Genomic DNA, 12,307 nt, shown 5'->3' with positions numbered 1-12,307 from the left:
ACCATTAGGCGTACCAGCTGATCTGTCTCTTTTTTTCCTGTCACTAACCATAAAGCTCATCTCTGGTCTCAATCAGTTCTGGATGATAGCTTAATTCCTTGGTAACAGCCTCTGTGACAGGACTGCATTCAGCAGTTTCTTTTTAACTCCTAGGGACTCTTGTGTGGGTCACTGTGTTAACTCCATTGCCCAGTGAATATATAAGATTATTAAGAGTATTGTGTTAACAAACCAATCTATTGTATTTTCAGCAGTCTGATGATACATAGGTTCAGGTCTTCATCTCATCCAACACAAACAGCTGAGACTGAGCTAAAGAAAATCTTCTAATTGGGCACAATAATTTTGAAATGACTGGTGGTAAAGACAGGCTGAGCAAAAGAGCTGAAATACAGGCCAGAGGCTGTGCATTCCCCTAAGATGATGGATATACAGTAAAATCAGTAGCAGACAAATGAAACTTTGGCACACAGAGCTTGCTATTGTCCCTACCTTGCCTCTTGTGAAGTAAACTGATCAACATGATCCACTTATTTTTAATTGAAAGCAACTCTGGAATAACTATTAAGGTGACTGATAATACATTAGAGGCACTGTGCAGTGTGTGACACTGTATATTGAGTCTGTATGAGCACGTTTTGGTAGTGGAGAGACTACAGGGTGGCTTCTGTGAGAAACTGCCAGAAGCTTCCTCCATGTCCAGCAGAGTCAATGCCAAGTGGCTCCAAGATGGATATGCTACTGACTAAGGCTGAGCCAATCAGGAATTGTAGTAACACCTCTGTGATAGCGTATTTGAGAAGGAAAAAGGTTGTTGAGCAGATGTAATTGCAGCCAGAGAAGTGTGGGGTGAAAATACATGACAGGAACAACTCTGCAGGATGGCAAGTAGAACAGAGGGAGGAAGTGTTCCAGGTGCCAGAGCTGAGATTCCCCTGTAACCCATGGTGACTACCTTGGTGAGGCAGCTGTCACCCTGGAGCCCACAGAGGACCACAAGGCTACGGAGAATCACCTGCAGCCTGTAGTGGAGACCCACACCAGAGCAGGTGGATGCCTGAGAGGAGGCTGTGAACTTGTGGGAGGCCTGTGCTGGGACAGGCTCCTGGCAGGGACCTGCAGACATGTGGAGAGAGGAGCCCACACTGGAGCAGGTTTCCTGGTATGACTTGAGACCCCATGAAGTCCCACACTGTAGCAGGCTGTGCCTAAAGAACTATATCCCATGGAAAAGTGACCCATGTTGCAGCAGTTCAGAGAGAACTGTTGTTCATGGGACAGATTTACATTGGAGAGGTTTGTGGAGGTCTCCCATGAGAGAGACCCCAAGAGTGGAACAGGGGAGGGACTCCTCTCCCTGGTTGGCAGTAGAAGTAATGAGTGATTAACTGACCATTACCCATATTCCCCATCTCCCTGCACTGGGAAAAGGAGGTAGATCTCAGGAAGGAGGGGAGAGAGGGGTGGGGAGAAGGTGTTTTTAAGATTTATTTTACTTCTTATCCTCCTACTCTGATTTTGTTAGTAATAAATTCAATTAATATCCCCAATTTGAATCTCTTTTACCCAAGGCAGTATTTGGTGAGTGATCTCTCCTGGTCCTTATCTCAATCCATGAACTCTTCCTTAGTTATGTTTTCTCTCCCCTATCCAGATGCAGAGGGAGATAATAGAGGGGCTTTGGCAGGTGGCTGGTGTCCAGCCAGGATCAACCCACTACAAAATGGAGAACTTATAACTTTTATCTGTAAACACCTAGAGAGACTAGAAAAATCTGGCTCCAAAAACCTGAAGAGACACGGGACGGGCATACTGGAGCTCTGACATCACTTGTCAGTTAGATTCAGTTGGACAACCAATGCTAAAAGCTCTTTTGTGCAATGAAGGCAAGGCTGCTGCCAGGATGGCTCCATAAGAGGACTGAAGCACTCTTTCATCCATGTTTGCTGACTTTTGGTGTAATCTCCAAGGATGCGTATTCCCCTGGCTTTCCGGAAAAGAGCTGGAAAATCAAAAACCCCACATGTGAACATGTCATTATTAAAGAACATCTTGCTCTTTGTTGTCTGACATGTTTCCATAGATTTAAGTATCAGGCAAGACACGGAGGTTCCACATAGGTTTAAATTTTCTTCTCCCTTTCTGTTGGACAAGTAGCTCATTGCTTTACTCCAGCTCTGACAGTTCTGGCTAGTCTTTAAATAACTCAAAACGAACTATGTGCTGTTGCTGCTTATGGTTTCTATCCGTGCATCTCCTTCTTGTAATATAATTTGCTGTTCAAAAGAGAAAAACCCTTTTAGTTCTGCTGGGACTTTGAGGTTTTTTAAGCAGAAAGTGATTACAATAAGTTTTCTTAACTTTCTTTATATCCATTTATCCAATAATCAATGAAGTTAGCTTGAATTGTGTTGTCATACCTCTCACTGCCTGATGGCTCTCATCTCATCAAATCACTTCTGCTCTCACTGGGGCCACTTTGTGATTGCTCTCCACCTCAGCTTTTCTTTCAGTCCAGGACTTCTTGTCCTCCTCCGGCTATATCCTTACAGTTAATGAGTCTTCTCATTCATTCAGTCTGTCTCCTTGAAAGTATTTTTAGACTGTGATCATCTCCCTTGAGCTGGCTATTTCTTAAGATAAATGCTATTTCACATCATCTTTTCTCCTATGTTCCCTGTGCCTTATTACTTTTATGTTTTAACTCTATCCTCTGAGGATATCTAATGAAGACCTTTTGGCATGCAAGCCTTCAGGGCTGCCTGGTAGTGCAGTGGGGAGAGGAACACCATCTACCACTTACTTTTTATGAGATTCTTACTGTGCATAAGAACAGATGTCTGGTTTACTTCAAAGTTGCATCCCCTCATTTCCTCTATGCTGCCATTGCAAGGACTTCTGAGACTTAGAGGTGACACCATTTTTACAGATAGTCACACTTAAAAGAGACAAGCCACTAAGCAAACATTTGTGGTTTCTGTGCAAGATCTTTAGCAACAGGGAGCTTTTACTTCAGCCACTAGCATTGCCAAAGAAGAAATCTGGTGGTCATCTGATTTTCCAAAGCCAGAGAAGCTTAAGTGCTTTATTTTTAAAACCTTTGCAAGTATTTAGACATTGTCACAAGAAATCATGTTCCAAAATATATTTGCTATTGCAGCTGCTATGTGATGAAATGCAAATAGTAAGTAATGACTCTTTAAGCACAGAAGATGAGAAGCTTTTATTATTTATCCTTAGAAAACTTTAGAGCCATTGAACAGATTTAGAATTTGCGATATTGCCATTGAGCTCAGCCTTCATTTACTAAATCACAGCTAAGAACAATGATTTTACTGTTGTTGTGCCCTGTTACATTTTCTTGCCAAGGATTTCCTTAAGTATAGAAAGCTATGATGGGAAATGGATGTCAAGGCTGCTGACTAATTAAAAAATACTCTTAACTATTCCTGCAGAACCACTGCCCCAAACAGGGCAGTCTGCACACTTGGGAATGAGCAGAGAAATAAACCAATACACAGGGTCAGTCTAATGTTACATTTTTATAGCTCTTTCCATCCCATAGGATCGTAACTGTAAAGGCTGCATCCGTCTGAAAATCCCACCATGACTGCTGAAATCCAGTAGCTTGCTGCAAATGAACCATTTAGCTGCATAAAATAGTGATGCAGCAATTTCCAGCCAGGAACACAGGTGTCTGACAGGAAGAATAGTTGTGTGTGGCTGTGCTGCAGTGACTCAAACTGGGATCTATCGGTGCTTCTTCAAGGAGTGAAATTTTGCAGACAGTTGTAACCCTGACAAAGGGGCCAGGCATGATCCATCCCTGATTTGAAGAGGCAGCAGGCTTCTAATATTGGATGGATTCAACTGGATGGATTCTGTCCTTGAAGAGTGGCCCACTGAAACTCTGAGTTATTTTGCCCTTCTCAGTGTGCAGCCCTAAAGAGCTTTACAGCCCGAGGCACTCTGGCAGCAGGTACCAAGTGCCATGAGCTGCCCAAGACTGCAGTGTCCTTCAAAAGCCAAAAGCAAAGTGCAAAGATGTCAAACCATAATTTCTGCTGGTAGGAGGTTGCTTCTGGGTGAAATGTTGAAAGCCTGTTGTCTTTAAGTCTACGAAAGTGGAGAAGTTGGATCAGCAAGTCTGTGGAACAAGAATAATCCTTCCAAGGCAAAGTGTATGGCATGAGATTCTGGCTCTTGTTCCAGTGTCTAGGTGACTGTCTGCTCACCTTGACACTATTTGCCAGGAAGGAAAAATTTATGTTAAGTTGCTATTTGTAGATGATGATAATAGCTTAATTTTCCCATAGCTTTGAGTTGACAAGCTATGAGTTTGGTAGTGTAATTTATAAATAGAAATTAGAATGGGTCTGCAAACTGGCTATTAGATGCATTTTTAGATTGGTCATTACATTAAAATAGGGAGGATGAAAGGACTTTTCAAAAATCACATGGTGAATTATTGGCAAAGCCAATAAACAAATCCTAATTTCTTCCTTTGACACATCCGTGTGCATGCTCTAACAAATGTACTGAGACAGCTAATGACAGCTAACTGTCAAAAAGCACAATACAGCTCATGTAAAAAGTCAGAATACCTTTTATTGTTCACTGTTAGAGAAAATACAGCATATTACACATGGAAACAATGGTGTGTTCATGCGAACACACACAGTAAGGAAGGATATTTATTTTCCATGTTTTAGTTATCCAGCTAAGGGTTTTTCCAGTATATTTTCAAGGTTACTCTGCTCCTCACATTAGACTTCATTTGTTATAGATTCAAACATGTATTCAAGTGTAAAGCGGTCAAAGATGGTTACAAAGCCTGTAGGAACGAGTGACTCCATTCTGGCTTGTGAGAAACAAAAGGACAAAAGCAAGGTACATTCCACTATCAGGAATACACCAAGAGCCTTTCTGAGGAAGAAATCACATTTTTCACGGCTTGTCAGCATACTCCCCAGCCTATTGAAGAGAAACAATGGATTCCTATCCAGCCCACATAAGCTGATGCAGTTTGCCAAAACAGAGGCTTCCCATTGCAGCTGCTGGGGAATCCAGTGCTATGATCCTGGTAGAGATGTTATGGTATCCTTTGTTAATGCATCTATAAGCATAGGATCTCAGCACTGATCTAATGGGCTGCTGCTGCACCTAAAAAACAACTGACACACGAAGCTGATGAATCCCTGTAGTAATTCTATTAACATTCTTAATGAAGTTATAACATGGATGATTTTACCCCTCTGCAGCAGTGCGAGAGGGAATTGCCCTGGAGAGCCTGTAACTAAAATGTAGCAGGGATGTCTAAGAAAAGCATTTTTCTGCTTGTTTTAGTGCAAAATGAAGTTCCCTGATGGGCTGGAAAACCTCCCTGTCTTCTGGGATTTTGAACTCGTCGCAGCACTAATGGTGCAGGTGTCCCCTGTGAGAGGGTGATGCATCAGGGCTCTGACACAGACAGCAGCCATGCCCTTGGCACCCTCCCAAGTGCCTGCTGTGTGGCCACACTTCCTTCAGTCTCTTTCACAGGTATGCATAGCCTGTCATATCTCACAGCTTCTCAAACACAGCATTTTCATTCACCTTTGCGGTTTCCTCTCTTTGTCCCTCCATCTGACTGATTTATCTACTTGCTGCTCCCTGTCAGAAGGGACTCTGCCACTGGACAAAGGATTGCCAAAAATAAGCAGCAGAGCTGCAGTCTTGACCTATCATTGTACAGGGACTAGATCAAGAACAGAAATGAGAAATTCTCAATTTCTTTTTGTTTTACTCCTGATTTTCTAGACTGAGGAGAGGTCTACCTGATGCATTAACCATGTTCATAGCCTGTTCCTAGGACAGCTTGATTGCATTGCAGTTCTGTCATTAAGGGCTTGTCAGTACTGTGAATCAAGAATTATATCTTGAAATTGAAGGGACCCACAAGGATCATTGAAATCCAACTCTTTGCCCTGCACAGGACAATCCCAAGAATCACACCATGTACCTGAGATCATTGTCCAAACACTTCTGGAATGATGCTCTCAAGTGAAGTTACCTTAAGTATATATGAGCCAAAAAGGCACTCCACAAAACCCTCCCAAAGACTAGACAACATTTCTACAGTCTTCCACAACAGCCCAGGCTCCTCCTGCAGTTTGTTAAGACTACATAGGGTTACTAATGGGGCTGGGCACTGGGGAATTCAGACAGGAAGCCACAGGAGGGTCTGACTAAGTTTTCTGCTACTTCAAAGACTGTTGCCACATATGCAGGTGCAGTGATGTGACTACGAAGCTGCAGTATCTCATCTACATGGTTTGTGATTTCCATGTTAATTTGCTAAATGTATTCTGTTTCATAGCCCCTCCTTTCCTCCCACAGCAGCTGCAATCCCAAGAGATGGAGTAGCCCAGCTCTGTAGTGATCCAGGAGACAGTGGGAGAGAACAGGGAAGATGTTGTGTGCGTGGGATGCACACACACACACACGGGGATTTTATTTCTCTTTCTGCCTACGGTAGCTACTCTCCACGTTCTGCACAGGGATGAGAAGTCCTAGCAGCCACTTCTTGCCAAAGACTTCTTGCAGGTTCTCCCTCCAGGGCCGGGCTCTTACCACTATTCCTTTCCGCACCTGGTACCGTGTCTGCCCACGCAGGATCAGCAGCATCTGGTGACAGCAGAAGCCAGCGCAGGCCAGTCCAATCCCAAGCCAGAGGTAGAGCATGAGGATGACAAACATCTCAGAGCTAAGAAGAGCTCCTGAAAACCAGGAGGGAGGGAGGACAATAAAACAAAGAGCTTAGACACACCCCACATGCAGTGTAACACAGCCCTAGGAACCAACAAACCACCTGTTTTCTCTGGCCGCAAGTGGGGAGGTAGGAACAAGACAGGCTAGTTGCTTTAACTATATTAAATTATTTTCTTCATAGTGTCTGATGCAATGGACCTGCTGCAGAAATATTAAAATGATAACAGTCTTTTGTACATATCTAATTTTGCTGTTAATGTGAGGATCTCGATGACAAATTCAGCCAGAAGTAAAGCATATCTGTAAGATTCCAGCAGTATTCTGAACAATGATTAATTTATTTAAGGATTTACCTGCTCATCACAGGGAATCTAGTATTTATAGGATTCTGAAAAGACAAGTGGATCCTTCTAGTATGTAGATCCTTCTAGAAGCCTCACTGTTTGTATTAACACAAGGTAGAAATAATTCAGACTTCTCTTTTTCTCCATCAGCACTGTATGACTATGTGTGCATATATATACATATATACATATGTTAAAAAAGAAAAATAAATCAATAATGACTTTCCTACCTTTGGGGCAATGCAGTTTTCATGTGAATGCAAGAAAAAAACAGAAACCTTTCTAAAATACAGTTCAAATTCCTTTTATTAGCTGCTGCTAGAATACTCAAAGTACTTTGAGTATCTGAAGCTCCTAAATCAACTGGGAACTTTTTAATATATATTTGTGATTAATATAATTGAATAAAAATATTCTGTAGGCTCCTTCTTCTACAATGATTTTAGAACTCCTTCTGGAAAACATTAGTATAACAGCAGGTGTCACTGAGTGACCTTTCAGTGTGTAAGCAGATATAAACCCATTAATATAACATTCTCTCTGTGCCCATATGATGTTTATGCACATATTTTGTGCATATTGGTGTATTATTAAACACCCATATTTACACACAGGAATATTTACACAAAAGAAATGAAATGTATGTCAATACTGGTATAAATAGCTGATCTCTTTTCACTGGCTCCTATGAGGTTTCGAAATAAAAAAGCTCTCACTTTTTTTTTAAATTTTAATAAAAAATTCTTCTGTTCCCCTGGAACACCATGGGCCCTACAAGACCAACAGTGATAGAGCAGGGATTGCATGGACAACAGAGGAGTGCTGCCCAAAAGAGGCACATGGGTGCTTCAGGTTTGAAGTTCAACAGAAGAGTCACTGGATATGCATCTCTTGCTTCCCTTATGCAGAAGGCTGGATTAGATGGTATCACCTGGTTTTGTAAACTGTGAATCCCATCTTTTCCACCTGGCAGTGCTGTAAGTGAGAGATTGGGGCAGGCTCCTCTGAGGATAATTTGTAAGGACACTGACTATACCCTCAAGCTTTCAGAGACTGTCTTCACTTGAAAAAGGTGCAGGAATCGTTCAGTTTTCTTCCTAAATGCAATGTCATCTTTCCCTTCTTATTAGATCCCATTCAGCTCAGCGGGCTCCGTATGCAACACAGCAAGAAAAGGACAAGCCCCTTAGGATAATGACAAATCCTCATACCAGTTCTGTCAGAATGACTTAATCTACCAGGTAGGAAGCCCAGAGCCAAATACTGGATTCTCTATCCCTCTTTTACTGGACCAGAGTGAGACAGACATTTTTTTTTCCTACAGCTCATACTCAGATGGGATATGGAGAGAGATTTTCTTCTGACCCTTTGCAAGGCACCTATAAGCTTCATTTATCTCACTTGCTGAAATTCAACATTCAGGAAGTAATTACCCTTGTTTCCCCTTGAAAATATTAAGCATCTCTGAGCCATCCTTTTTTGTGTGATTTTTTTTAACCTTTTCTTCAGGCTACCTACATTAAGCATTTTCTATAATTTGTGTAGTCTAATATGATGTGTTTACAATAGTGCTCTCCATTTGCCCCTCATCCCCACAGCCTCTTTTAGTCTTGGATTCTTTTTTGCTCCAAGTGACCCAGTGTAATCTCAAGTTTATTGCCATATTATCCATGCCAGAAAAGCCGTATTGTAGGTTGTAGTTATCCACTTTGGGTCAGATTCTGAAATCCATGCTTGAGTACAGTCTGGGCAGAATAAGCCAGCTGAAAACTTTCCCAGCATGAAAGCAGGGAGCACTTAGTTGACATAAAACCAGCAGATTAACCCTTCATCCTCTTTTACTACTTCTGCAGTAGAGTGGGCAAAATAAATAAAGATAAAGTTTTTTTCCCTGTTATCACAGTTCTCTGTTTGTATCATACAACAACCCTTAAGTAATAGTTGCATGAGCTGAAAAATACTGTGTGAGCAACCCTTCCAGGTAACCGTTCAGGACTGTATTTTTCGTTCCTGAAATGGTGGTTAAATGTGCTGGTAGAAACCCAGTAGGCCCTTCCTCCCAAGCAATCAAGACACCACATGCCTGTATCTTGCTGTGTGAAGCAGCAGTTCTCAGCAGAACTAGAGGTTTGGTGAGAGCTGCTGGAAGCTGCTGCCTCTCAAGGGTGTTCTGGCTCTTAGCTCTGCACCCAGCCCCATTGTGTCCCACTCAAACACTGCCCACATGCTGTCTTGCTGCCACCAGAGCTGGGGCACTTCAGTGTCTCTGCAAATATATGCCAGGATCCACCTCTGTGCAGATGAGCCCATAGAGTCAGAGAGAACTAATTCCTTGATAATCTCCTCCCATAACCCTGCTCTCCCTCCCAGACTGCTGTGTTGAGCAAAGCTTAGGCACAGGGGAAAATCATTCCTAGTGTTTTTAATGCTAGTAAAGCTCATGCAATATTATTTACAAAAATTCTTCTAGTTGGAAAAATGATTTCATAAAAATGTCATGGCAGGATTTCATGTTTATTGTCCTTCCGTGATTACCATGACAAATCTGCAAATTTGCCAAGTAGAGAGTATTTGTTTGTTTTCAGATGGCAACCCAGCCTGGAATCTGGAAAGCAAGCCAGGGCCTCTCTGGCTCCTGTATTCCCAGCAGAGGAGTCTCCACACTCAGATTTTAATCAACACTTCTGGTGACAGTGCACAACCCAAAACAGACACCCTTCTTAACTGAGCTCAGCTGAACCTGCAAAGATAAAATATGTGGGATACCTATTTTAGTCTAGTAGAAGCTGATGTAAGTGTATGAGGCAGGAGATGCATGGGGGGAGATGGCAATTTGCAGCAGTTGCTCTCAGGGCAGGGTAACTGTCTAGGCTGTCTGCATAATCCCTTCTCTGAGGTCAGGATCTGTCTAACTCTTGGGTTTGGACAGAGAAAGGATTGAGGTTGGAGAGTTTGAGAGTGTGTTGAAAGGTGAAGCGGCAAGGCTTCTTGCTCTGCAAGAGCAGACAATGACTTACAGGAGAAAAATCAGGAGAGGGAAGGAGAAGGGTTGTGGGAAATTACAGAAAGGCATGGAGAGAGGGGAAAGGGGAAGCAGTAGAAAGAAGGGTAAGGAATGGCAGTGAGGAGAAGGAGGTACTTGCTTTTGGTGTGGAGCTTTTGCAAAGAACAGCACAGAGAGTTTCCCCTGTTTCTCTGTGGACTTGTGTCCCAGACTGGGGTCACAAGACAGGGAGCTAAACATGTCGCATTTCTCTCTTGGTTTCTGTTGCCTGAACCCCAATTCTCCTGTGCTGGAGATTAAAAGATCTCAGTAAGTTTGCACTGCCAGGAGGCAGGAGGTGGGTGACTGTGAGGAGAGTGAGTGGACCTGGATAAGATATACCTGCTGGGATTTGTAGGGTATACCTGCTGCAGATTTGTAGGCAGGGTACATAACCCCCTGGACCCCCCACCTCTACCTGTAGGACAGGTAAAACATTCCCCATACCCGCAGTGAAATCCATCTCCTTTGTCCAATTACAACACATGTTTGCACAACAGATAGCTCTATTTTATCACCACCAAACTGACTATGGAGCATTTTCCAGAGCCTAACGCATTGGGAATATATCTATGGATATAACCTGGGGTGTAGCAATGCTCTGTTTGCCAGCTTCTATTTCAGGCAAAGCAAAGTCTTTTGAAAAGGCTGGCTGTAGCCTCCAAAGAAGGCCAATTGCCCCTCTTGCCCATTTCCATACCACACCCCCACATAGATGGTTATCCAAGGAAGATCAAGTTCTCCCCATCCCAGGAGCCCTGGAGGAGGAACATGCTCCTCATCTCTGTGCAAGGAGTCCTTACCTGAGAAGAACTGGCTGATGGAGTGAGGCAGAAGAGTGAGGAAGGCCAGTGGGTCCGCAAAGGACATGGAAAGTGTAGCAGAAATGTAAGCCATGCCTGCCACCAGGGAGTCAAGGCAAGCCAGAGAGGTGTAGAGGCAGAACATGATGAAGTTTCGCATGTTCCTGCTCCCAATGCAGTTCCCTGTGAAGAAACAGTGGTGGTCATGCCTCTGGGTGATTCTGGCACACAGTCTACAGAAGTGGGTGCTGGGCAAGGCTGAGCCAGGGGACCTGTTTCCATCCAGCCAGTCTGCCACTTCAGCTCCTTCGCCCAAGTTTAAGTCCTTGCCCAAGTCCTCGGGGGAGCTCTGGATCACAAGGACGTAGTTGCCCAGGGCATTAGCTGAGAGGAAGAGGAAGAGGGCCCCATGCAGCAGAGCAGGCGAGAAAAGTGGGGTGGTGGAAGGGTCTCTGAACATGCTGGGGATGAAGACAAAGATCTGGAGGACGAAGGTCACTAGGGAGATGCACAAGAAGTAGGCTGGAGCGACAACATTGAGCAACCTGAGAACTAGCATTGCGGATTACGTTCCTGCAGGGGAAAGCAAGGAGAGAAAGAACATCACCGCTCCGGCTGCATACTTCATCCTTCCATTTCCTGCCGGGTCCCGGCCCCGCCGCCTTCGGGAAATGCCCTCCGGGGGCCTCTTTCCCTCGCCGCCGCCCTACGACCCCAGCCGGGCCGAGGCAAAGGGACACCCGTGGGCAGCGAGCGCTCCCCGGTTCCCGGAGGAGACACCCCGGTCCCGGCGCCAGCCTCCGGGGAACTTGCAGCAGCGGTGCCCCGGAGGGGCTGCAGCGGCTGGAAGGGGAGAGGCGGCTCCCGCGGTGGGCTGGCGATGTGAGCACTGCTCTGTTCGCCTAGCAGAGTCTCTCTGCCAGGCAGGGTCAGTTTTGGTATTGCATGAGAGGAAAAAAAGGTGGTGCTGGAGGAGGGGGGAGTGAATTGGAAAGGAGGGGTGGGAGGAGGAGAAGGGGTGGGGGGAGAGGTTGCTCTAATCCACTGCAATACGGATCAAATCCAATGCTCCAATTTATCCCTTAAAGCCACGGATCTACAGATTACCTCTATGACCGCTGCTCTGTTCTGCACGAAATTAGAAAATAAACAAAACAGCTGGTCAAGTGCTGTCCGGATACAACCTGCGGCGCTCGGCTACCGAGCCGGGGCAGCCCCGCAGCTGCAGCCGCAGCTCTGGCTGGGCACGACGCATCCCGGCCGGACGGGCGGTCATCCCCGACCCCGGGGCTCAGCCTGCATCCTCAGGGCACAGGACAGCCCGGGGGCCACACGCGGCGTGCAGCGGGCTGGGTGGCGATGTGGGT

The 12,307-nt window shown here is 44.8% G+C and overlaps 1 protein-coding gene across 2 annotated transcripts; it reads right to left on the bottom strand.

Annotated features, from left to right (window-relative positions):
• Nucleotides 1-4,588: 4,588 nt before the first annotated feature.
• Nucleotides 4,589-12,307, bottom strand: ZDHHC22 (zinc finger DHHC-type palmitoyltransferase 22). Of its 2 annotated transcripts, XM_033061580.2 has the most exons (3): nt 12,048-12,307; nt 10,941-11,513; nt 4,589-6,758 (listed from the first exon to the last, which is right to left on the bottom strand). In XM_033061580.2, exons 2-3 carry the CDS (start codon nt 11,497-11,499, stop codon nt 6,493-6,495), a joined length of 825 nt encoding a protein of 274 aa, XP_032917471.1. In that variant the 5' UTR covers nt 11,500-11,513; nt 12,048-12,307; the 3' UTR covers nt 4,589-6,492. The 2 variants fall into 2 exon arrangements, with proteins under 2 accessions (XP_032917471.1, XP_032917470.1); XM_033061579.2 differs by lacking the exon at nt 12,048-12,307 and having other exon boundaries at nt 10,941-11,935.

This window comes from Catharus ustulatus, chromosome 6 (assembly GCF_009819885.2).
Source record: "Catharus ustulatus isolate bCatUst1 chromosome 6, bCatUst1.pri.v2, whole genome shotgun sequence".
Lineage (NCBI taxonomy): Eukaryota > Metazoa > Chordata > Aves > Passeriformes > Turdidae > Catharus > Catharus ustulatus.
Note: the sequence above shows the minus strand (reverse complement) of the source record. Positions and strands in the feature narration are given on the sequence as shown.